At 44.8% G+C, this 23,099-nt stretch overlaps 1 protein-coding gene and 1 non-coding gene across 3 annotated transcripts in view; both read left to right on the forward strand.

Moving 5' to 3' along the window:
• LOC130167531 (eukaryotic translation initiation factor 4 gamma 1-like) overlaps window positions 1-23,099 on the forward strand; it is a 37,206-nt gene that overhangs the window by 11,975 nt on the left and 2,132 nt on the right. For both annotated transcript variants that reach the window (XM_056373810.1, XM_056373811.1), the window contains exons 9-32: window positions 5,732-5,871; window positions 10,785-10,877; window positions 11,313-11,403; window positions 12,614-13,642; window positions 13,769-13,857; window positions 14,045-14,243; window positions 14,851-14,984; window positions 15,214-15,339; window positions 15,431-15,850; window positions 16,953-17,099; window positions 17,323-17,559; window positions 17,648-17,752; window positions 19,365-19,655; window positions 19,786-19,897; window positions 19,994-20,099; window positions 20,222-20,481; window positions 20,659-20,786; window positions 20,968-21,140; window positions 21,497-21,622; window positions 21,735-21,816; window positions 22,062-22,160; window positions 22,389-22,523; window positions 22,658-22,739; window positions 22,881-23,021. In XM_056373810.1, the coding sequence (XP_056229785.1) occupies window positions 5,732-5,871; window positions 10,785-10,877; window positions 11,313-11,403; window positions 12,614-13,642; window positions 13,769-13,857; window positions 14,045-14,243; window positions 14,851-14,984; window positions 15,214-15,339; window positions 15,431-15,850; window positions 16,953-17,099; window positions 17,323-17,559; window positions 17,648-17,752; window positions 19,365-19,655; window positions 19,786-19,897; window positions 19,994-20,099; window positions 20,222-20,481; window positions 20,659-20,786; window positions 20,968-21,140; window positions 21,497-21,622; window positions 21,735-21,816; window positions 22,062-22,160; window positions 22,389-22,523; window positions 22,658-22,739; window positions 22,881-23,021 (4,545 nt within the window). The remainder of the gene's footprint in view (window positions 1-5,731; window positions 5,872-10,784; window positions 10,878-11,312; window positions 11,404-12,613; window positions 13,643-13,768; window positions 13,858-14,044; window positions 14,244-14,850; window positions 14,985-15,213; window positions 15,340-15,430; window positions 15,851-16,952; window positions 17,100-17,322; window positions 17,560-17,647; window positions 17,753-19,364; window positions 19,656-19,785; window positions 19,898-19,993; window positions 20,100-20,221; window positions 20,482-20,658; window positions 20,787-20,967; window positions 21,141-21,496; window positions 21,623-21,734; window positions 21,817-22,061; window positions 22,161-22,388; window positions 22,524-22,657; window positions 22,740-22,880; window positions 23,022-23,099) is intronic.
• On the forward strand, window positions 16,817-16,889 carry LOC130168825 (small nucleolar RNA SNORD66). The gene has a single exon (XR_008827751.1). It is a non-coding gene; the product is annotated as a small nucleolar RNA SNORD66 (small nucleolar RNA).

Below are 23,099 nucleotides of genomic sequence, written 5' to 3' on the forward strand. Positions count from 1 at the left end.
AGTTGATTTGGAAATTGGGTTTCATCCACCCACTTTCCGGTTTTGGCGTACACTTAAGCTTTTCCTTTTTGTTTTTGTACATCTTATCGTATTAGAAAAAAAACAGATCTCCTCTTGATGTCGCTATTGATTATTGTTGGTTTTATCTCAAGTCGACCCCAAAAGCCTGGTCGGTGCTTCCAACACCATCTCGTGGCTTAGGACACTTCTGGTTAGTGTGAAATAAGACGTAATAGAATCTGCATCCAAACACGCAAACACAGAGCTGTTCTGCTTTAAAGAAGACGAGCTAGCAGAGTGTTTGTTTGTTTTTCTTTTTACATGGTTGGGTTTTAGTTCCTCAGAATCCAAAGAGCGGGGACATCTTTCCTGGACTGTTAATTGTGCAGTGACATTCAGCAATCACACAGGGAGAAATGAGCAGAGACGGCTTTTCTCCCTATGACCACAATGAAATGCAGCTACAGGACACATTGTGCTCTTGGTGATGGGTGTGGCTGCGTTTCTGAAAAATTAATTTAAGCAGGTCAGCGTGAATAAGATCTGAATTCAGCATTTCGCATTAATGTTTCCATGATACTCCAAACAAATGCGGCTGTTATTAGTAATTAACACATTTGGCGATTTCAGCTTTGTGTGTGTTCATTCCCATCATATTCTCTTGTCTTAAAACTTGTATTACTGCACATCTCCTGAATACAATAGCAGCACAGACGTGTGTTTGCTGTTGATCCCATGGGCTGTCACACCCTCTAGAGGCGGCCGAGTGTCAGTGCGCCGCAAGAACTGATGATGCCCTGAAAACAAACTTGCTGACCCCCCACCAGCAGGCATCTGAACTATGTGTCGTCTTTGTTTAAACTGTAGCTCATCAGCAATAGAATGCACAGGCCTGAATACAGGACTGTAAAAACACAATTCTTCCTATTAGGCCCGTCCATGTCATGCTCTCCGCACTTCCACTATACTGCATGATGTGCGTGGTGCTTCAACAATACCTCTGCACACTCTGCATATGCGAAAAAAAGCATGTTTTCTAAAACTGCTGCTGAATATTGAACAATTCTATAATTATAGTTGATCGCCATATTCAAACCTCTGTCCTGTGTTTTCAGTTGGCAGTTGATTTCTACACACAAGGGCGTAACTGTCTTATATTCAACCTTCTTTGTGAGGAAACAATAATAATATGCTATCAAAAATCTGTGTAACAAGATGCTAAAATTGAGCCCAAGATCAGTTTATAAAGCTTTTCAGATGAGCTATTCTCTTGTGTTGGTTGTTGCCAACAGTCACGATGTAGCAGTGTATTTTGATGTTAGATATCACCCTCTCTGCATTTAGAAGCGGCCCGAGAGTCTCTAATCAGATCTTTTAGCCTGAGCTGACCTCAAATAGTTACTTTATTTAGCTTTAATGCAATTTCTTGTAGTTGCAGAAGAACCTTGACCTGATTAGCTGTTTCATCCATTTCAGCTATCGCATGAAGTCAACATCTCTCATAGGTATCTTCACATTGGAATCTAATTAATGCTTTTCCCTCCGGCAATTAATTAACATTAGAAATGTCGGATGTGTAACTCCTGTTTTCTGAATATTATCTTGATCTTAAAAAGACGCTCAATGATGATTTAAAAGGTGAGCACACTTGATTTAGAGGACGCAATGAATTGGATAAATTTCAGATAACGGACAAGAGGACCATGAACCCTTTCCTGTTGTTGTTCTCAAGGCAGTTGTCGCTCAGTTGTTGAGTTTGAAAAGGTTTGTTCTTGTTTGTCTAAACAACTGGAAATAAATACCTGCTCTAGACTTTAGATAAAGGTTCTAACTGTCTAACCTAAACTTCTTTACCTCTTTACTCCTCGCTCTTATTAAATAGATGTAGTACTTACGCCAAAGTTTCCAGCTGCATTGAAGCTTTAGTGATGTCCCTCACTTGTAAGTCACTTTGGATAAAAGCATTTGTCAAATGAGTAAATGTAAAGTGGAACCGCTAAGTTGCAAATAGATCCTTAATGTCAATTTATGATCTGAACACTGCTGTTCTGGGAGAAACCCTAAGCCCTGTATATCTTCTTTTAAATATATATTTTGACATAAATTGGAAAGAGCTACCACTGAAAGCCCATATCAGGTTTTGTTTCTGTCTGCTGAAACAAGAGTTGATCACCACTGGAATACTTCCTGGCTTTTTCTTCTTATAACGGCACACCAGAGATACAGACTGTCTCATATGTCTATTTAGATTTAGTGTCAACCGTCCCATATTTTACATTTCTCCAGTGTTTTATTTGAAGCGTTGATCCATAAGAAGATATATTTGCGGTTTTAAAAACCAAAAACCATCTCAGCGTAGTTTTACATCTCCTCTCTCAGGCTTCTCTCTAGAGTTTGAGCAACAATAGGTCGGTGAGCCAATCAGAAGAGAGGAGGCTCTGAGCCTCTCTGACTGTTTTCTGATTGAATAGAAATAGAGCAGATTTCAGGTAAAACACTAAATCCTGCAAGGATGGATGGTGGGTCCAGGTGGGCGGGGCTTGGGGTGTGTTGTGACATCACAAAGTTCCAGAAGTCCTGACAGCTGGTTTTAAGGCTCAGTTTCTGAATACAGGCTGTGTGCATTTCTCTGTGGACTGAGGCTTTGATACTTTCACAATGTTAATATAGAACCTAGACCTGCTTTATAATAAAAGAAGACATTGACATCTACCTTTATACAATATGGGACCTTTAATTTTCAGTGGCTTTGTGTTTGTTATCCTCGTACGTTCTTCTCTTCACAGTAGCTGTTGGAGGTATGAGAAAGCTGTGTGGCTCTTAATGCTGTTTATTTGAATGACTGTACAGGACATAATGTCCCATGTGTTTGCGTTGGAGGGCGTGTGTTACATTGGTCATTTCTGAGAGTCACGTGTCGTGACATCAGGAGTGGCATATGACCCTAAGTAAGGGGTCATGTGACAATGAGACATGGCTCTCAAACTCTGATAGGCTTGACCACTGTTTGCTTTGTATGGAGGCACAGTGGTGCCGTCTCTTTGACCACCGAGTCCTTTAATAGCAGTCAGGTGAACACACAAACACATACGTAGTGCTGACGGAATATGGCGACTATTTTTAAGACTCCCTCCCACAAAGTTGAGTGATTTGCTCAACTCATCCCGCATACATACAGGCAGCCCACCCCCTTAGTAGTAGGCTTTACCAGCATGGATCAGATCACTTGTCTGGGGTGGAAAGATAGGGGAGTCTTCAGCCAAATCGGAGCCAGTCTGATTGACACAACTGAACACTTTAGTGTGCGTGCCAGTACACTCTGGAGGGGGAAAGGGGAGGGAGGGAGGAAGGTAAAAAAAAAAAAAAAAGTGAAAGGCAGGGAGGAATCAGGAAGGTCAGAGGGAGGAGCAAAATGGAGACACGCTGGAAGAGGGAGGGCTGAGCATTAAAAGAAGTCATTCTGAGAGGGCACCTGTAGAGAGGACAGGAAGAAGTCAGAGAGGGGGGCTTGAAGAGAAACCCCCTCTCCCTTTTTCTCTCTGTACGCAGTTTTGCCTTCAGCAGGCATTTATCATGGGGAATCGTGGGTCTCAAGAGCAGAAGGACTCTGAGGGTAGGTGTCATCTAGACAGTGTGTCTCTTTGCAGCCCCCTTCTCCCATTACTCTCTCAATCTCCTGCACTTTGTGAATCATATTTCAAGCCTCTTATTTACAGTGTTGGGACGCCATCCAAGAAAAGTCTCATTCTGCCTTTTTGGCTTTCTGATTTCCAGCATGCTCAACTTCTACCTCTCTCTGTCCTCCTCTCTCTTTGCCTGTCTTCCCTCCCTTTCCCTCTTGCGTGCTCTCTTCCCCCTAGCCGGTGTGGGTTTTTGACTATATTTAGGCTGTGCTGCTCCTGGTCAACAATGCAGACTCAGTAATGTGAGTTAGACTGAAATGCATGCAGAGGGGGAGAGAGGCAGAGCAGGAGCTAGCTACTGCCAGACTGGGAGAAGAGAGAGGCCTCTTCAATCCAAGGATTTTATTACCCCCAGTCCTTTCAAACTGGGCAGCAACTGGTTCTGAACTATAACTGAGGCCAGTTACAAGGCCAGGTAATATCAGTGTCAATCTTGTTGACATTATTGACTGGGTAGGCCAATAGACGTTTTCTTTTTTTTCTCCTTGGTCTTGTTAGCAGCTGCTGTCGTGATTAATTTGTGAGCGTGATAAATATCTATATCCTTAAGACATAAGAGACACCAGTGCACAGCTGGGCCAGAGGGAGAGACTGCTGTGTCACAGTCCGAAGGCCTACCTGTGTTGCTTTCCAGGTGCCGTGTCTGCTGTGGTAAACTGCTGCATCCAGATACAACACGAAGGGAGATTTTTAGACGCAAAAAGAAAACACAATTAGGAACAAAGACTTCATTTAGAGGCAAAGATGTCTGTTTTGAGTGGACAAGTTGGTAGTTGCAGGTATGTTCAGATGTGTTTCTTCACCGCAGCAACAAGAAAAGGGCCTGGCAGAAATGAAGCAATTGAAGTTTGAGGTATTTTTAGAAATTGTTTAATTACAATCATCTGATACTTGATTTCAGTCACTTGTTACTAAGCCTGCATGTCAACATGGGCTGTAAAATTAAACAAGTGCAGAGCTTAAAAATGATTTGTCGATCATCAGAAATTTAATCGGCAACTATTTCGATAATATAATTGTTTCATCAACAAAAATGCCCGGAACCCACCGTCTCCAGGGCCTGAAATATGAGGATTTTCTTTGTGATTTATGATACTAAACTGGATATCTTTAGGTTTTAGACTGATGGTTTCATAAAACTCACAGTATCATTTAGCTCTGAGGGGAAGATAGTCAGCAAATTAGTAGAAAGTGGACATGATCGTTTCACAAGAGGGCAAATTTGCTCAAGTGGAGCAAAAGATAAACAGCAGTTTTGCTTGAACAGTCTGGATATATGACATTTCAAACTGTTAACGATATACAGGTAAAGAACATGGTCTACACAAACCTTTTTGATCAGGCATTTAATCACATTATTCAACAGTCTTCTTTATGAATTGGTCACACTGCCGCCAACCTCTTCTATTGATTTGTTTATTTATTCACTTGTTTGTTCTCTCATTAATCATGACTTAATTCTTTCAGATTTCCCTGTCCACTTTTGGAAAGTCGCTGTGACAGTTACCCTGAAATGCTGCTGTGATAGGAATTTAAAAAATTCACGTTTTCCCAGCTTTTTCTCCTCTTGGTCGACTCGACAGTGTTTACAGGAATTTTGTCTGGACGCTAAAGCCCAGTCTTAAAGAGTGTTTATTTTTGTAATCTAGGAATGGAAGTTTAATTGAGGCGTGTTTATACGGATTGTAAACTGTTCTTTACTAGAGCATTAGATAGATGCGTTAAATGTAAATGAAAGCCCAGTACAGCCTCAGCTGGCAGCGAAAAGACTTTAGTACTTAAAAAGGTGCAATTACCTCAGTGTAATGACATTATAACTTTGCAGTGGACATAAAGCTGCAGCTGTTGTGCTGCAAATCCTCAAGAAATCAAACCGTCAACTTTTAGATGTAGCTTGTCTAACAAACCTCAGATTAACCTAACGTGACTTCAGTGATGCGTAAACACAGCTTATTTGTTGTCATATATGTTTGAGCCGAGTTATGGGTGAAGGATTAAGTTGGTATATGATGATTTACACTCTTCTTTCTCTCTTATTTGCTCCACAGCAGGGGCCTACTACCCCGCCCAGCCTCAGTTCACCCCCTCGGTGCAGGCGGCACCCGTCATTATGAACCCTGCCCCTCAACAGCAGCAACCACCACCTCAGCCTCCTCAACACATGCACACCAAACGGGAACGCAAACAGGTACAGTCAGTGATCCACGACGCCATGTCACACCCCGTAAACCAGAACACCATTGCTTTGAGGACATATGTGGTTCAGGATTTCCATATTATCTACTATTGGTGAACCTAGAATAAGCTTGTTATATAAGATTAATAAAATTGTATATTCTTAACAGACTTAAAAGAGCAGTTCGCCTTAAATGGAAAATGTTATAAGCTCTATTTGGACAGCATCTGTTTATCGGAGTAGATCAGGCTTTTATGTTAATTTCATTTGAATACATCACATCTGTGTTTTCTACCCATGAGTTAATCCCAGCCACAATCAGCTACATATCTTTACAGACATCTGCATATACATCTTAGAGATATTACAGACTAAAGCCAAATGTTATTTTCGGCTCTTAAATGATGGAAAAATGTTTCATCGCTGCTGTTTTTTTTTTTTTTTTGTGATGATGCCGTCGCCTGTTTTCTGTTTTCTACAACATGCATGGTCATGTTACCGTGCGAGAGACTTAATACATCAGTGACACTCATCTTGAAGGGAAGCTAAAACTAAGTAAAGTCAACGAGTAGCAAATATCATAGGTTCAGATTTATCTCAAATTGCATCATCAAGCACCAAGCTGGTGTGTTATGTGAGTACTTTTTTGAGCTATGAAGAGTTCCACTGTATTTAGTTTCAGACATTTTTGACTTGCATTGTGGGTAATTTAGCACAATGTTTTGACAAGGAAGGTGATGTCTACTGTTTTTGGATGGAGCGTGACGGCGGGGGGCCAGCCCTATAAACGCAAATGACTGACTGACCTAGTGAGTGAGTGAGTGATGAAGTTACGAGTGATGGAGTTTCCCCATTGGTTGTTGCTCTTTCAAAAACATTCTGGTGCAAACAAGCAGCGTTGGCAGCCGTAGCACCTTCTTTTACTAAATTAACCCACAAATTCAATGACTTTTTGCATAAACCTTGGCGACTTTTCCGTAGAAGAGAGTTTTTCCCCGCAAACACGAGGTCGGGCTTCGCCTCCACAGTCACACCTCTCTTTGCCGGACTGCAGGGCAGCTGACGTGAATGAGCTTCTAGCTTTCTCTCTGAGTGATCATTTTACAAGTAAATATAGCTGAACAGGTCAGTGTTTGTCTTTTGATTTATGTGTTTGGTGATTTTGTCCGACGTTGTCATGGTTTTATAATCAGGATTTTGGAAACAGGAAAAACAAAACTAAATAAACAGCTTTATTGGAATTTCATCCGTATTAAAACACTATATGTGAGCGCAGAGAGGAGGAGCGAAGCAAACAGATAAAGGGCTGAAACCTGCTGACACTAGGCTGAATGCAAATACAACGCTGTCCAGCCATACACCAGGTTTTGACCTACTCTTGTCTATCGTTAAATCCAGCACATTATAAGAGTGCAATGTTAAACCAGCGGAGTACTCTTTATGCAGTATGGAAGCAGAACTTATAAATGTTTGCTAGATACTGCTTGTATTCAAGTTACCAGTCAGTGTGTATTATTAAGTCTCTGTTGGCAGAAAGGGAAAATTAATGTTTTTTTATTCACCTTTTTTTCAGCGTAAAAGTCTTGCAGTAATATTAAGAAGTAATACAGTTTTTCCTTAGTAACCCAGTGACTTGATGGTACTGAGATAATAAAACCTGGCCTGTTGTGTTGCAATCTCTCTGAAGAAGATTCTAGAGTCATTCTTCAGTCTGCACATACAGTTCAGTTTACTGGTTGAAATAGATAGTGGTGAACTCGACCTTAACTTGGTGTTCTGTAAGACTAAGCTGCTGTGCGACATATTCCCCAGTTCTACAGTATGTCTAGTGTTTCCTTTGCTCTCTAAGATGGCCCTCGCCTGGTATGTGGTAGCTCTCTGTGAAGCGAAGCCCCAGTTTGTGCCTCTCATGTAATCATCGTTTTTTTTTTTTTTTTTTTTTGAGACTTCTGGGCTCATAGTTTCATTCGAGTCACAAATATAAGCCGCTGGTTTTTCTCAAGAGAAGTTTCCTGATTCCACAGTTACAATTACAAATATTCTGCTTTCTGCAAAAGCCGTTTTTCAACCTGTTTCACAAGATGAAACTGACTTTGTTGAGCCGTCTCTCTCTGTCGCCTTGTAGAGCACATTTTAGTTTTCTGATTTTCATATATAAAATAAAGGCATATAAGAGTCTTTGTAAAATCATGAGAGCCTCAAACCTTGCGCTGTGTGAACAGGTTTGCCTATGTCTGTATTTGCATAGATTTTCCTTGATTGCTCTCCTTATCATCTGTGCTGTCTTCAAACTGGTTTTGTCTAGTTTGCAGCTTTTAATATATTTTGTGTGGGTTTGTGGTTAATTTTTGGCCCGACTGACTCAGGTTTGTTTTACTTTTTGGAGGCTGGAACTTAAATATTTGTTTGTCTTCATCTGATTAAACTTCCCGAATCGTTAGATAAATGATGACATTATCGGAAGTCTTTATTTCTATGTAGAACCCCTCATCTATTAAGTCTTGGTATAGTATGAATCCTTGAATCTATTCGCAGTATTACCTGGAAAAGGATCTCAGTGTTCAGTGCTGGGACTCTGTTCTCTTGCCTCAAGACTTGCATGATGCCTGGGTCCCTCCTGCCAGGGAACTTGGCTGGTTATCAGCGACTGTGGTCGCCTGGGGTGGACTTTGGTCCGTTCCCATGGGCCCCGACTGTGCTACAACACTGGCTCCAAGGTCCTGAGCACACTCGCTGTGTCTGTCACACACACATCCACACAAAATGTAAAACTCCCACAGTAAAGCCAAGATCACAGACAGAAGAACTGTACCGCAAATCTGCTTGCATGAGGGACATTTGTACTTTACTATGTAAAGGCGTTTGTGTGTTTAAGTACACACCACGAGCTTTGCATACTTGGTTTTTGGGAGCGATGCACTTGGAGAGAGCAGGTAGATATTTAGTAGCAATTTACAGGACTGTGTGTGTAGAACTTCAAGGCTGCTTTGCTGTTCAAAGGTATGGAACCTCTATGTAGTTACATATAAGTCAGATAGAGAAAGAAAGGACTTTTGTGTGTTTCAACTTTCTGTATTTTAAATTGAGTATTCAAGTATTTTCCAGCCAATGGCAGACATATTTTTAGCTGCACCTTTTCTACCCAGTTTTCGCCCTCTTTGTACCTGGTGACATGCAGAAGCTGTAGCTTTGCAAATTGCCTTTTTTTTTTTCCTCCTACTTTTCTACTCTCTTGCTCTCCCTCTCACTGTGTGTCAAAGAGAAAACCCAGAGGGGAGGGGGGGGTGAAGGACATGTCAGCACATAGCTCAGCTCCACGTGGCCATCGGTCTCCTCCCCCTTCTGAGCCGGAAGGGCTAACCAACCAGCCTTCCTCTGCTGCTGTGGCACCCCCCTCCTCCTCCTCCTCCTCCTCCTCCTCCGCTGGTTTCCTTTGCTCTCAGAAGGGGTGAGCCTGAAAAAAAAAAATCTGAGGAGAAACCTGAGTGTACAGGATGACAGAGCAGAGAAAGAGAATGAGGAAAAGGGGGAGTTTCTTGTGCTAGCTGCAGCTCATTTGATAACGGTAAATTTTTTTTTTTCCACTTGGAAACCCTCCCATTACCCCCTACCCTGCCCCTCCTTCACACTCCGGCCCCTTTAACTGTCTGTTAGTCTCTGTGGGCGGGGGTGCGCATTCCAATACCATAGCTTTACAAGGCCAGTCGCTTTATCCTTTTTTTTTTCCCCCTCCCTGTTCTGTTCAGCGTATGAGAAAGGGAGGGAGTGAGTCAAGTTGCTAGCTAGCTTACTGACAGCCAGGCCCAGCTCCTGTCCCGTTCTGCTGGCGTGTAGCTCACCCTGGATGTGTGTGAGTTGATCTGAGGTAAAAACTACGCTGGCTGCATTCACCCGCCATCCTGCTTTGCGGGGGTTTAAAGTCCAGCCCCAAGCCCTGCTGGGACAGCTACTCCAGCCCCAGGATGAGAGAGGCCTGCTAGGGTTGGTAATGCTCCGGGAGAGGAGTTGCTGACAGAGTTATCCCAGGTAAAGGTCAGTAGCCACGAGCAAATATTGTTGTTCTTAAAGTCAAAAGTAGACCGGAGAGCGTTGTGTTGTACAAGCTCACCGTTAACTTTGTGCACTTAAAATCCTGGGTCCAGTGACTGTGCGTCACTTTCTAGCTTTCTGGCTCATACCAGTTTCATGACAGCTCCAACTTCCAAAAGTAAGTATGTAGAGTGTGAGTGAGAGGAAAAAGAGTCCTGACCAGGAAACACGTGTTTGCAATGTATGGGCACTCCTTATGAGCGAGTGATCTGATTTTCACTCATTTTTTTTCTCTCTTTCTCTGCCTGACTGCTGTGTGTGTGTCAGTGTGTGTGTGTGAGTGTGTGTGTGCGTGCGTGTGCGTGTGTGTGAGTGTGTACACAGGAAAAACTGCCTGATTGTGCTTTGCCTTCATGAGAGTCAGGCATTTTCACAACAGCTTGAACTAGCAGTGGAATTCGTTTGACCATTTGGCTCAAAAGTCGGTTTAACTCGATTCTCGCTCAGTCAGACGGCTTTGCTGGTGACTAAGAGGTTGAAGCACGCTCAGTTGTGCAGCAGAGGAATTTGCACGGCGGTTAGTGTTTGGATTTGGTGTACCTCAGTATTCAGAATGCAAGAAATGTAGCTTTCATTGAATGAGAGGCAGCGAGCGAGAGGGAGGACACAGAAAGGGCTGGGCGTTGCATCATGGGAAGGCAACTTATTTAACATGTTACTCCTCCTTTTTTTTTTCTTTTTTCACTCCTCCACTTGAAGTAGAGAAACAGCCAGTTTTATTGCATTACTTAAGTGATTCTCCTACCTTTTCTAGTTTTATTACTTCTCCACGTTCCTTCCTGTCATTTCTGGTTTTACCTCCCTGACAGCTGATCTCCTCCCTCTCTCTTCCACAGATCAGAATAAGAGACCCTAACCAAGGAGGGCGAGACATTACAGAGGAGATTATGTCAGGGGGCCGAAGTGGCTCTACCCCAACCCCACCACAGGTGAGCTACAAAACCGTGGCACCCCAACCAAACACAGTTAACACAGCGTCTGTTGCAGCAGTTAATTTAAGTTAAATAAGTTAAGTGACAACACAGAAATATCAGATCCGTGCAGCTGGAGTCGGGATCCGTGGTTTACCAACACTTATTGATTCAATTTACGACACAATGACGGTGTAGTTCACCAAGGTGTCTTCTATAATTGTCAGCATCAAAACCGTCTCTTATACTTTCTTCAGTTTAAATGTCAGATTAGACCTTGATGGCACTTCTAAAACAACATGGGAAATACTACAGATTCTCAACTCTCGTACACGTGTTACTATTACAAGACTTTTTCTTTTTTTTTCCCCCTCTCGTCAAGTGGAAAAAGTTGTGTTGTCCTCCCCACAAAGGTCATACCTCATGATTTGGTGTGTGTATGTCTCCCAACAGACAGCCATATCTGGATCAGAAAGTACAGCAGTGGCGCAGGCCAACGGTGAGAGCGTCACAGCTGCCGCTACACCAGCACTGGTCAGACCAGGTGAGTGCCACATGCACAGAACCTCAAACATATTCACACAAAGATATAAGTACGATCTCTTTTTCATATTGTTCATATTTTACTTCAGCTGCTAATTCTGCTTATGACACAGAGACAATGTTTTATTTAGCCTTTTTGTTTTATTGGTATATCGTTCGGGGATCTTGTTTTTGCAGCAGTAGGTTTTTTTTTTTTGTGCTGAACAGTTACTGTAAGATTTATACAGAATAAAACATGTTCTTACTTATTTCCATTTTCGAAAAACTGCCGTTATCTTTTATTTAGCCTTTTAAGATTTGAAATCCTCAAAGCATGTAATCCTACTGCTTGGAAATGACACTTAAATGTTCCCAGTTAATCACTTCCTTTTTAGATTGATTTACTGTTAAGTGCGAGTTTTTACGGACGAATGGACATTTAAGCTGAGAGAGAGAGAGAGAGAGAGAGAGAGTGACGGGTTGACCCTGTTACTATGTTTGACCTCATGATTCATGGATGAGCTTACTCACAGTGACTGGTTAATAGAGGATTGAACCTAATTAAAATAAATGAGTCGACATTTTGTGAGCTGGTAGGGACCCGTGAGTTGAACCGTGACAGTATCAAGTATATTGTGGCTTCCATTGTGGCAAGTGTGCGGACGGACGTTTGGTTGATCGTGCTCTTCTGATCCGTAGGATGTGGCGATCTAGAGAACATATATATTTTTGGGTAGCATTTAGATTTTTAAAGGAGCTAGTCATGCCAGAAAAGAACCGGTTTGTACGTGTTGTCGTGCAGATAGTGTTGAGGAGCTGTTCTGAAAGAAGACGGGATGGAAAGTCGTCGTGATCATTGTTTAAATGTGGAGATAAATAGTTGTTTAAAGAATGTAAAAACAGAGAGAGCTAGAGAGACAAGTTCAAACGCTTGCTTACCTTTTCACCTCCACAGTTTTCCGATTTAGAGAAATCATCAAATGCAGCCACTCAATCTGACACTGGAAGGATATAAGGGGTGGGGGGGTGAAGCCTTTAAAGCCTTTCTCCTGAGTCAGCCTGTTTGAAACTACAATACTCTCTTTTTTGTGAATGCGATCCATGTCCATGGTTCATATAAAGGTAGAATATTAAAACCTGAATGGACTCATGAAGTGGATTGAGCAGTTAGTATATGCAACATTTTGTCGGCAGTCTTAATAACGTGTCTTGTCTGACTTTTGAACCTTCAGATGACAGAGGTAAACCCACGCCTCCTCCTCTGTCAAAGACCCCTGAACTTTCTAAGGGTGACCCCACCTCTGCAGAGGCTACATCCTCTGACACGAACACTAAGCCCCCTGCGCCCCCTCTACTATCAGAAGCAGAGGACGCCCCTCTCAACACTACTTCCACCCTTGCACCCAGCGCCCCTGTTGCAGATGTGATGGACGCTCCCCCGCCTCCAAGGGAACGCACTCCATCCCCTCAATCAGCGCCTGAGGTGCCGGCCTACCCTGCGCCCCTCCCCGACCCCGCCCCCACCTTGACTGCACAGGACAAAACAGACAAGAAGGCTGCAGAAGAGCAGGAGGAGGAGGTGGAGAAAGAGGTGGAGACTAAAGCAGAAGAGGCAGCTGCCTCTCTGGACACACCTCTTGCCCCTCCCTCCACCACTAACGGTGTAGCAGCGGCCGAGCCTGAGCAGCTGTCGGTCATGACGCCACCCAGTCACCTGGAGGCTCCTCCGGAGTCTCCCATTGCTCAGCCCGAGGAGCTCCGCCTTCCCAACGGCTTGCCGCTGCCTGCTCCTCAAGACCCCGAGGCCCCCGCCGTCGGCACATCCGAGCACGACGACAGCCCCATCGCTGAGCCCGATGTCAGCCAGCAGCCCGTCACACAGACCTCCACAGATATCAGTCAGGCGGCACCTGCACCGGTTGTCCAAGCCAAACCTGCACCTGTTGACCAGGCCGCACCTGCAGCCGCACCTGCACCCGCACCCGCTGTCCAGGAGGTTCCTGCCGAGCCGGTCGTCCAGGCAGCAGCGGCGGCCCAGGCTGAGGTAGAAGACGCGGCTCCTCAGGTCGCCCTGGATGTCAAGGAAGATACCCCAGTGCCCCAGTCCACTGCCAAGGAGGAGACGCCATCTCCTGCAGAGACGGTTTCCATAGCCGACAGCGCCCCAGAAACAGTGCCCACTCCTCCCCCTCCCACAGCAGAGGAGAGGGAGGACGTCCCTCCTCCCCAGACGGTTACCCCTGTAGAAACTACTATGCAAGGTCAGTCACTAACCTCTATTTGTGTATTTGATTTCTGTTTTCCTGAATCACATATGATAGTCCTGAATCTTCCAGTGATGCTTTTCGCTGATCTGAGTGTGACGGCGTTTGTCCTCCTTCCTGTAGCTGCTGTGTCTGTGCCAAAGAAAAAGAGGAAGATGAAGGATCTGAACAAAAAGGAGGCAGTGGGAGACCTCTTGGATGCCTTTAAAGAGGTGTGTGTGTGTGCAGTAATGCATTTATTCATTCATTTCCTTGTGCTGCCATTTTTAATGAGTCTGCAGTTCTTCCATAACCTGAATTAATCCTTAACTCTGAGTATAATCCAAATCAACCCTCAAATGTAGCCTCCCAGGGTTAATCTATTTGATTGTCCTAATCCTGCTTCCATCTCTGACCCAGGAGCAGGTAGTGACCCCACCGGAGCCCGAGCCCGCCCCTGCCCCAGCGCCAGAGCCCCAGCCCCCTGCTGCCTCCTCTCCTGCCCCGGAGGAGGCGGACCTGACCTGGGAGGACAAGGAGGACAAGCTGGATGCTGAGAACATTCAGCCAGATGCTCCCAAGTCGACCGCCACTGACAAGAAGTACCAGTACAAAGAAGGTAGGTCTTTGAACCTTGATGCCTTTCAGTGGCTTATGCTGACAATTCAGTTTGAACAATTATCTTATCTACGTTCGTGACTTATCTGTCTGTCAGTTGACTTAGTTTGTTTGCCCCACTGACAACACGGGAGGGGCATTTTACGTTATTGCACTTCTGCTGATATGAGGGTTCAGTGGAAAACGATAGTTATGTGATGGAAACTTAAACCTGCTCAGGTGAATGGTGAGTCATGACACTTACAGCTTTTACTTTTATATAACTGCCAAAAACACAAAATGGTACATCTGCATTTACAGTCAAAGTGTAAGTTATGAAATACTTTAATGTATCCACACTGTCTTGTTCTTTCTTTTATTAATTCATTCATTTGCTACTCTATCTGCCACCTTGTGGACATTTTGGGGGATGACGTTATCTACAGTCAACACTGACCTCAGATCATTTACTGTCCTCCACTCTGCTGCTTGGCTTTATATGGTCCTTGTTTCATTCTGAGTTTCTACTGAGGGAGGGGGGAAAAAAAACAACGTGAAAGTTGAGTTCCCAAAAATGTCTTCCATGAAAGAACATCCTGGTTATTTTCTGTTTGATGTTCTTGTTTCAGAACAATGGAAACCAATTAACCCAGAAGAGAAGAAGAAGTACGACAGGGAGTTCCTTCTGGGCTTCCAGTTCATCTCAGCCAGCATGAACAAGCCTGAGGGTCTGCCAGCCATCAGTGATGTCGTCCTAGACAAGGTGCAACCACTCACACTTTCCTTCACAAGTTTTGTCTCGTGCAAATAATTTCATTTCATTTCATTTTCCTTGCTTTTCATTTTATTTATGCTCGGTTTTTGAACATGATACAAACATTGAGATGTGATTGATATAGAAAGACGTAACGGCAACATCACATCTTAGCAAATATTTGAAGTTGGTTCCACCTTGTTTCACTTAAATTGATCTATTTGTTTTGTCTGTCCAGGCGAATAAGACTCCTCTGCGTCAGCTTGACCCCAGCCGTCTACCAGGAATGAACTGTGGTCCCGACTTCACGCCCTCCTTCGCCAACCTTGGCCGGCCTGGCATGGGAGGAGGAAGCAGAGGACCAGTAAGTCAACATTTTGTTAATGTGATCCAGGAGATCTGCACTTGAAGATCACAGACTAGAAACTAAATAACGTCTCCGTCTCTTCCTCCAGCCTCCAGGTATGGGAATGGGAGTCGGCGGTCCACGGCGTTCGCAGCAGATCCAGAGGAAAGAGCCGAGGAAAATCATCACCAGCATGTCACTCAATGACGACGTGCAGCTGAACAAGGCGGAGAAGGCTTGGAAGCCTTCGGTGAAGAAATCAGTTCGCAGCCGTGGAGCTGAGGAGCCGCCGCCGCAGGAGATCGACGACTCTGAGCATGGCAAGACCCAGGACCTGTTCAAACGGGTCCGCAGCATCCTCAACAAACTGACCCCTCAAAAGTTCCAACAGCTAATGAAACAGGTGACGGAACTGACCATTGACACTGAGGAGAGGTTGAAAGGAGTCATAGATCTCACCTTCGAAAAGGCCATCTCCGAGCCAGACTTTTCGGTGGCCTATGCCAACATGTGCCGCTGCCTTATGGGGGTAAGTGGTGCCCACTCGCCGTATCCAAATATGTGTCGAATAAGCTTCAGTGTTTACTGTAGGACTTTGGTGGTTTATGTGTTTACTGCAGTTGTGCACAGAGAGCAAAGCTGTCTCGCTTTGATACGGCGTGTTAAATGATAAACTGTGTAAATTTTGTTTCTCACATAAAAGGCATAAATCCTGCATGATGATGTTTTAAACCTCAGAGAACACAGACTAAACTAAACGCACACAAGCCAAGCATTGTTTGGTTTTGTTCTTTTTATTTTTGCTTTTAAAATGTATTTATTTATTTTGTATTGTTGAAAATATAATTGTCAACATGGGGCTAGAATATAGAGTATTAGTCATTCTCTTTCAGTAAATCCTATGTCTGACAATAAAAACCAAAACCAAAAGACAACATCATCACCTCAAATTAAAGACTGGATTGATCAGTCTGCTTCCTGTCATATCGCTGTGAGGCTGATGGGTAATCAGCATTGGAGCGCTGCGTCTTATCACCCCCGGGACCCGTTACCATAGGCTAATAAAAGCTGCGTAATTGATAAGGAAATAGATTGATTGCCCCGCTGCGTATAGACCTATTACGGATATGCTGCCAGGAAACGACAGCGACAAGCTGCTGAAAAGGAACGCAGCGGCCATTAGATGCCAATTAAAAATCTTCAAAATGAAGCCTGTGAATGTTTTTAACGCAGCTAGATGTTGACCAGAAACATTTGAAATGGGGGGAAAATGGCTCGAGGAAGGAACATAAAGTGGAAGTGTTTCTGTGATTCACAAATATTTAGGAAGAAATAACTCCTGGGCAATGACTTGACGGGCCGAAATGTAGGAAAAACATGATTCCCGTGGCTGGTGTTGGGTTTTTTTGCCTCCACACTGTGGGCAGCAAACAGAACTGTTCTCTGGCAGCGGTGTTTATCATGGCAGTCTTAGTTTACACATACCTCTGCCGGGCTCCAGCGACGACCTGAAATAAGTGCCACGTGTCTGGGCCACTGATCCAAGTGATGGGATTGAGGAACTGCACTACATTAACCCCTGTCTTTTCCTTTTCTTTAATGCTAATCTCCATTTTCTTTTCCTTTTGCAGCTTAAAGTCCAAACCACAGATAAGCCGGGAGTCACTGTGAATTTCCGCAAGCTGCTGCTCAATCGATGCCAGAAGGAGTTCGAAAAGGACAAAGACGACGACGAAAACTTCGAGAAGAAGCAGAAGGAGCTGGAAGCTGCACCAGGGGTATAGTAATGCCTTATGAAACGTGGGTTGGGTTTCTCATTTAGGCACGAAGGAAGTCGTGTCGATAGTTAAACTTGGGTTTGTGATGGGGGAGTATTCAAAAGCAACTACAACATCAGATTTATATTCCAAACTGTGAAGTTTTGTGTTAAATATCTGAAAAAGTTTCAGAGGTGTAAAGCTAACCCTCCCTCCTCTGCAATTCCTACATCTTTCCGTGTAGGAGGAGGAGAAGCAGCGGCTCGTTGAGGAACTAGAAGATGCTAAAGACAAGGCCAGGAGGCGCTCGCTGGGTAACATCAAGTTCATCGGTGAATTGTTCAAGCTTAAAATGCTCACAGAGGTCATCATGCATGACTGCATTGTAAAGCTGCTCAAAAACCACGACGAGGAGTCCCTGGAGTGCCTGTGTAGACTGTTGTCCACCATTGGCAAGGACCTAGACTTTGAGAAGGCCAAGGTACGATACACGCACGGTTATAGAGGAAAATACGCATATATGTAACACAGAAACTCAAGACTTATAAAACTGTTGTGGTTGTCCTCAGCCTCGTATGGACCAGTACTTCAATCAGATGGAGAAAATAATAAAGGAGAGGAAGACCACCTCTAGGATCCGCTTCATGCTGCAGGATGTGCTGGACCTGCGACGGGTGAGTTCGCAGACGCAGCACAAACACAAACACAAACACAAACAAACGATAGCGATGGGTACTGAAACCTGGTATTAAACTACATTTTATTAAAGACCGGAGTATCAATAAGCTCCGGCGTTATCGGCTCTGCTCTTGGTACTTGAGAAATTTAAGAAAATAGATTTCCTGTTTGTTATTGCGACATAAAAGTTCTGTCACGCTGTTAATTGAGCACATATGAGAAAATAAGCAATGTTTATTCTGTTCTTAATTTGATTTTTGTTTTTTTTCTCTGTTACAAGATAACAAAAAGAAAAGATAAGAGGACCCTTAAAGTACCTGATCGATAAAAGCAGTACCTTTAAAATCGATACCCATCTCTATAGACAACTAAAGGAAAGTGAGCAGATCCAAGCAGACCACGAGTCACACATTCAATATTAAAATAATTCACTAAAATGAATAACTAATTAATTAACTCCATATGAACCAGTAGCAGCAAAATGTGACAGTGAACGCACCAGTTGAACAACTGGGCGTTGCACCATATTATTTGGAAATATGACTAAATGTCACAGTGTGCCGATCCTGTTTCAATCATTTCTTTTTTTTTTTCTTTTTTTTTTTATTGCATTGGCATGTTGAGTACAGTATCTGTCATATCTTGTTGGGCTTGTTCATGTTTTGTTTTTTTTGTCCAAGAATAAATGTGTGTTATAGTTCCTGTTTTTGTGAGTGCGACGGCTGAATTTGAAGACCCATCTTTTCCCTTCATTTATTACCTTTTCCTCTTGTTTTGGTTGTATTTTTTCGGATGTGATGTAGTTTGAGACGGTGCATGTTGCTGCTCACAGCCCCCAGAGACGTCCACACTGGTCCTTTAGCCCTGGCCTGTGTGAGTCTCGTAAAAGGGCTAAGAAAAGAATCGCCTTCCTCAGCTCTTTAATGCAGGGCAGCCCCCGAACACAAAGCTGCCCTGTGCCATAGGCTGAGACAACTTGTAGTTGCATGTTAATCAGCCGACATTTGGCTGCATTAACACCAGTTCATTTAATAGAACATGTAGTGCTGTCATTTGTTTGTGTCTCGGGGTCATTTCCAGTACATTTTTGTTTTACTTCCTCTGTCTTATTTCAGTTCTTTCCTGTAAAGCCAGTTGAGTCGAGTTGTGTCGAAGCTTTATTTCTCTGAAGGAATGCTGCAGTCCTGTCGTTAGGCTCCCGGTCCCACCCACACAGTGTTACAAAACCTCAAAACCTGCTGTCTTCAGGGTTTTTTACAAGCCAAAATCAGCTGCTCCCAGTCAGCACATTGGCCCAATTTAACTGTGAAACACACTGTATCCTTTGTTATTTCCTTTTTAGGCACAAGCTGAAGAGAAACGTTAAGGATGTCAGTCTCTTGATCCCTTTGAATTGTTGTCTCTCTCGTGAACACCACAGTCATGACAGGTGGACAGTGTTGTCATTTTTAAAGAGACAAATGATCCAAGATGCTTTTGTCTCAGTCAGAATAAGAAATACTTAGTTAAAGTTCTTTATTAATTATACGGACAAAAAATAACAGTAATATTTTAAGTTATTTACATGTTTATTCCAACCCTCCATCTCTCTCCCCTCCCTCATCCCAGAACAACTGGGTGCCCCGGCGAGGCGACCAGGGTCCCAAGACCATCGACCAGATCCACAAAGATGCCGAGCTGGAGGAGCACAGGGAGCAGATGAAGGTGCAGCAGGCGCTCATCTCCAAGAAGGAGTTGGGCGGAGGCCCAGGTGGCAGGATGGGCGGAGGAGGTCCCGGGGGACGCGGCGGCCCTCACAACCCAGGCCGCGGTGCTCCTCCCCAGGACGAGGGCTGGAACACCGTGCCCATCTCCAAGAACCGACCTATTGACACCTCTCGCCTTAGTAAAATCACTAAGGTAGGAGGAGAGGGACATTTCCACATGACGAATCACCTGAGATGGGAAATCTGTTAAAACATCTGTTAGATGCCATCGTTGTTATTTCCTGCAGGTAGCTTGTTTTTAACCACCAGTCTCCTCTTTCTAGACTCCTGTTCTTGACTTCAACAATCAGTTGCTTGCCCCTGGAGGTAAAGGCACATGGGGCAGCTGGGGAAAGGGCAGCAGCGGTGGCACCAGTGCCAAACCTGCAGATTCTGGTAGGTTTCCCCCAGACTGACGCGGTTACACATCATCTAGTCGGACACTTCAGAGCTGAAACTCAACATGTGCTCTGTGTGTGTTTCCATCCCCAGGCTCGGAGTCAGGCAGCCGTCCAACCACCAGCACTCTGAACAGGTTCTCAGCCCTGCAGCAGCCTTCGTCCTCCTCGCTGGACTCAGACAGACGAGTTCCTCAGAGGTGAGCAACAGCGACACGCAACAGGAAGCCTTTCCACTTGACGGAGCAGAGATGCCATTAAAAATGTTCCCTGTGGTGTTTGTATTATAATGAGACTTTCCTCTCCCTCCGTCCTTCCGCAGAAACAGCTCCAGTCGAGAGCGCGGCGACCGCTTCGATCGCGGCGGTGGTGGCGGCGATCGCTTCGACCGACGGGACGACCGCAGGGACGACCGCGATCGCAACCGGCTGCAGGTCACAAAGCGCAGCTTCAGCCGGGAGAACGAGGAGCGGAGCCGCGAGAGAGAGCAGCGCGGGTCGGCCGATCCCGTCCGCCGCGTGGCGAGCATGACGGACGACAGAGACCGAGGCAGCAGAGAGAGAGCCAGGAGCAAAGAGAATGGTAGGTGGCGTGACGCAGCGGCAGTGTGGATTTAAATGGGATTTTTAAAACTTGAAATTGAAAATCTTTCTGGGCAAGAACATTTCATACATTCTTATTATACTTAATAATATATATGTGTGTGTGTGTGTGTGTGTGTGTGTGTGTGTGTGTGTGTGTGTGTGTGTGTGTGAGCAGTGAAGCGGGAGACAACTGCCACCCCTCCACCTCCCCAGACCCCCACCAAGCCTGCCTTGACTGAGGAAGAGCTGGAGAAGAAGTCCACGGCCATCATCGAGGAGTACCTGCATATCAACGACATGAAGGTACGAAGCCGTGACACTCTCTTGCCTCGGCGCATTTCCTGTGTCGGCTTCACAATAAAAGTCGGTCTGTGGTTTGTCGGTTGAAGCGGCAGCAACAAACGGAGAAGCATCTATCAATAAAATACCATTACAATCATCTCATCGCTCACCGCTGTCTGCGTGTCCCTCTCTGTCCCAACAGGAGGCGCTGCAGTGCGTGCAGGAGATGAACAGCACTCAGCTGCTCTTCGTGTTCGTGCGAAACGGTCTGGAGTCGACGCTGGAGCGCAGCACCATCGCCAGGGAGCACATGGGCGTGCTGCTGCACCAGCTCCTGAAGACCGGCACCCTCCCCACACAGCAGTACTACAAAGGGTAAGTACGGAGCTCATAAGGATGAAGCCGAGGGCAGATTAATATTGGACCAAATTCTTCTGTCAGATACATAATTTCAGAGCTTGAAGTGTGAGCTGATAAAATGTTGACAACAGGATTTAAAATGACGAGAAGCCCACGGGGGAAAATGCTGGATTTAGCTTTTAAATTTGTCTCTTGAGACGTAATAAATGTAAAGCAGCTGCAGAAACTGAGAAATGTCCATATGTTTGTGTCGGTGTGGTGCCATTTTGTTTTTTCCTCCATCTGTTTTGTAACTTAACTTTATTTTTTTTATTTATTTCTTTATTTTTATTCTTGAATCCTTGAATAAACTTTGCACCGTGTGTCTTCAGGCTTCAGGAAATCCTGGAGGTGGCTGAAGACATGGCAATAGACATCCCCCACATGTGGCTGTACCTGGCAGAGCTGATCACTCCCATGCTCCACGAGGGAGGAATCCCCATGGGAGAGCTTTTCAGGTCAGTGCCTGGAACCCCCTTCAGCCATGAGTTTGTCAGAGAGAGAAATCCGTCAGGTGGGAGTGAGTTTTTGGCTGCATTCAATTTATTTGTTCATTTGTTTGGTCTCCAGGGAGATTTCAAAGCCTCTGATCCCTCTGGGGAAAGCCGGAGTCCTGCTGGTCCACATCCTCACTTTACTCTGCAAAGGAATGGTGAGAAGTGTCATAACTTTATCTATTTTATATCAAGACTTTCTTCTGACTGCTAAAGGCTTTAAACTCCCAGTAGCTAACGCTTAAAGCTAATCACTGTTTCTTAATTCAACCATTCTCGTTCGTAAGCACCAAAAGGAATCAGTTCATGTGGCAGAGATGAATGCTAGTCTTAATGTAATGAGTGAGTGTCCATCAGTCTACAACTCTGTGTGTGTGTGTGTGTGTGTGTCTCGCTCCATCAGAGCCATAAGAAGGCGGGCACAATGTGGAGGGAGGCAGGCCTGCAGTGGAAAGACTTCCTGCCTGAGGATGAAGATGTCAACAAATTTGTGACAGAAAAGGTGAGAGGTCACCCGCTGGGTTTATCATCAACTGAAAGATGGGGCTCAAGAATTCCCGTTAAGCAACAGTGGATTGTAGTCTGACCTTTGAGTTGTGTTTTCTCGGTCACGTAAAAGTGGAATCTTGAGTTTTTATTCCGTGTGCTGAATAAGAGCTTGAGTGAATCGAGGGGACTAGAGGTAGATGTTGAACAGGTAATCACGATGCCTCTCTCTCTCTCTCTGTAGAATGTGGAGTTCACGCTCGGCGACGAGTCAGAGAAGAGCAAGAAGAAGGAGCTGAGCTCTGCAGAGCTGAGCAAACAGCTGGACAGACTGATCCAGGAAAAGGCCGACAACCAGAGGATCTTTGACTGGATCGAGGTTCGTATTCCTGCCTCCGTCTCATCCACTTCCTCAGCCTGTTAAAGCTTCATGCTCCGGTATTCCAGTATGTGAAGACTGAAGCTGATCAAATCACCTCCAGCTGTGTTAACAGATGTTTCTCTTGTGCGTAGGCGAACCTGGACGAGCAGCAGACGTCCTCCAACATGTTTGTCAGAGCTCTGATGACCTGCATCTGCCAGTCAGCAGTCATCTGTGAGTCCACCTGCTCTCTTCACATTCATCAGTCAGTAGTTAGTCGTAGATATTGTCCAGTTTTAACATGTCGAGTCCAACTCGCTGACTGTACCCTCAGAGTCCCGGTAAGTGAAGTTTTCCTAACGTTTACCTGTGCAGGTGAGAACCCCTACAAGGTGGACGGGGAGCAGATCAAGCAGAGAGCCAAGCTGCTGCAGAAATACCTGAAGGATGAGCAGAAGGAGCTGCAGGCCCTCTACGCCCTGCAGGCCCTCATGGTGCAGATGGAGCAACCTGCCAGTGAGTGGCTCATTCAAGCTCATTTTATTTTGTTATCACTTCCAGACGCCCCCTAAATATCAGAAATAACAAATTCTG

The sequence above is a fragment of the Seriola aureovittata genome, chromosome 4 (assembly GCF_021018895.1).
Source record: "Seriola aureovittata isolate HTS-2021-v1 ecotype China chromosome 4, ASM2101889v1, whole genome shotgun sequence".
Taxonomy (NCBI): domain Eukaryota; kingdom Metazoa; phylum Chordata; class Actinopteri; order Carangiformes; family Carangidae; genus Seriola; species Seriola aureovittata.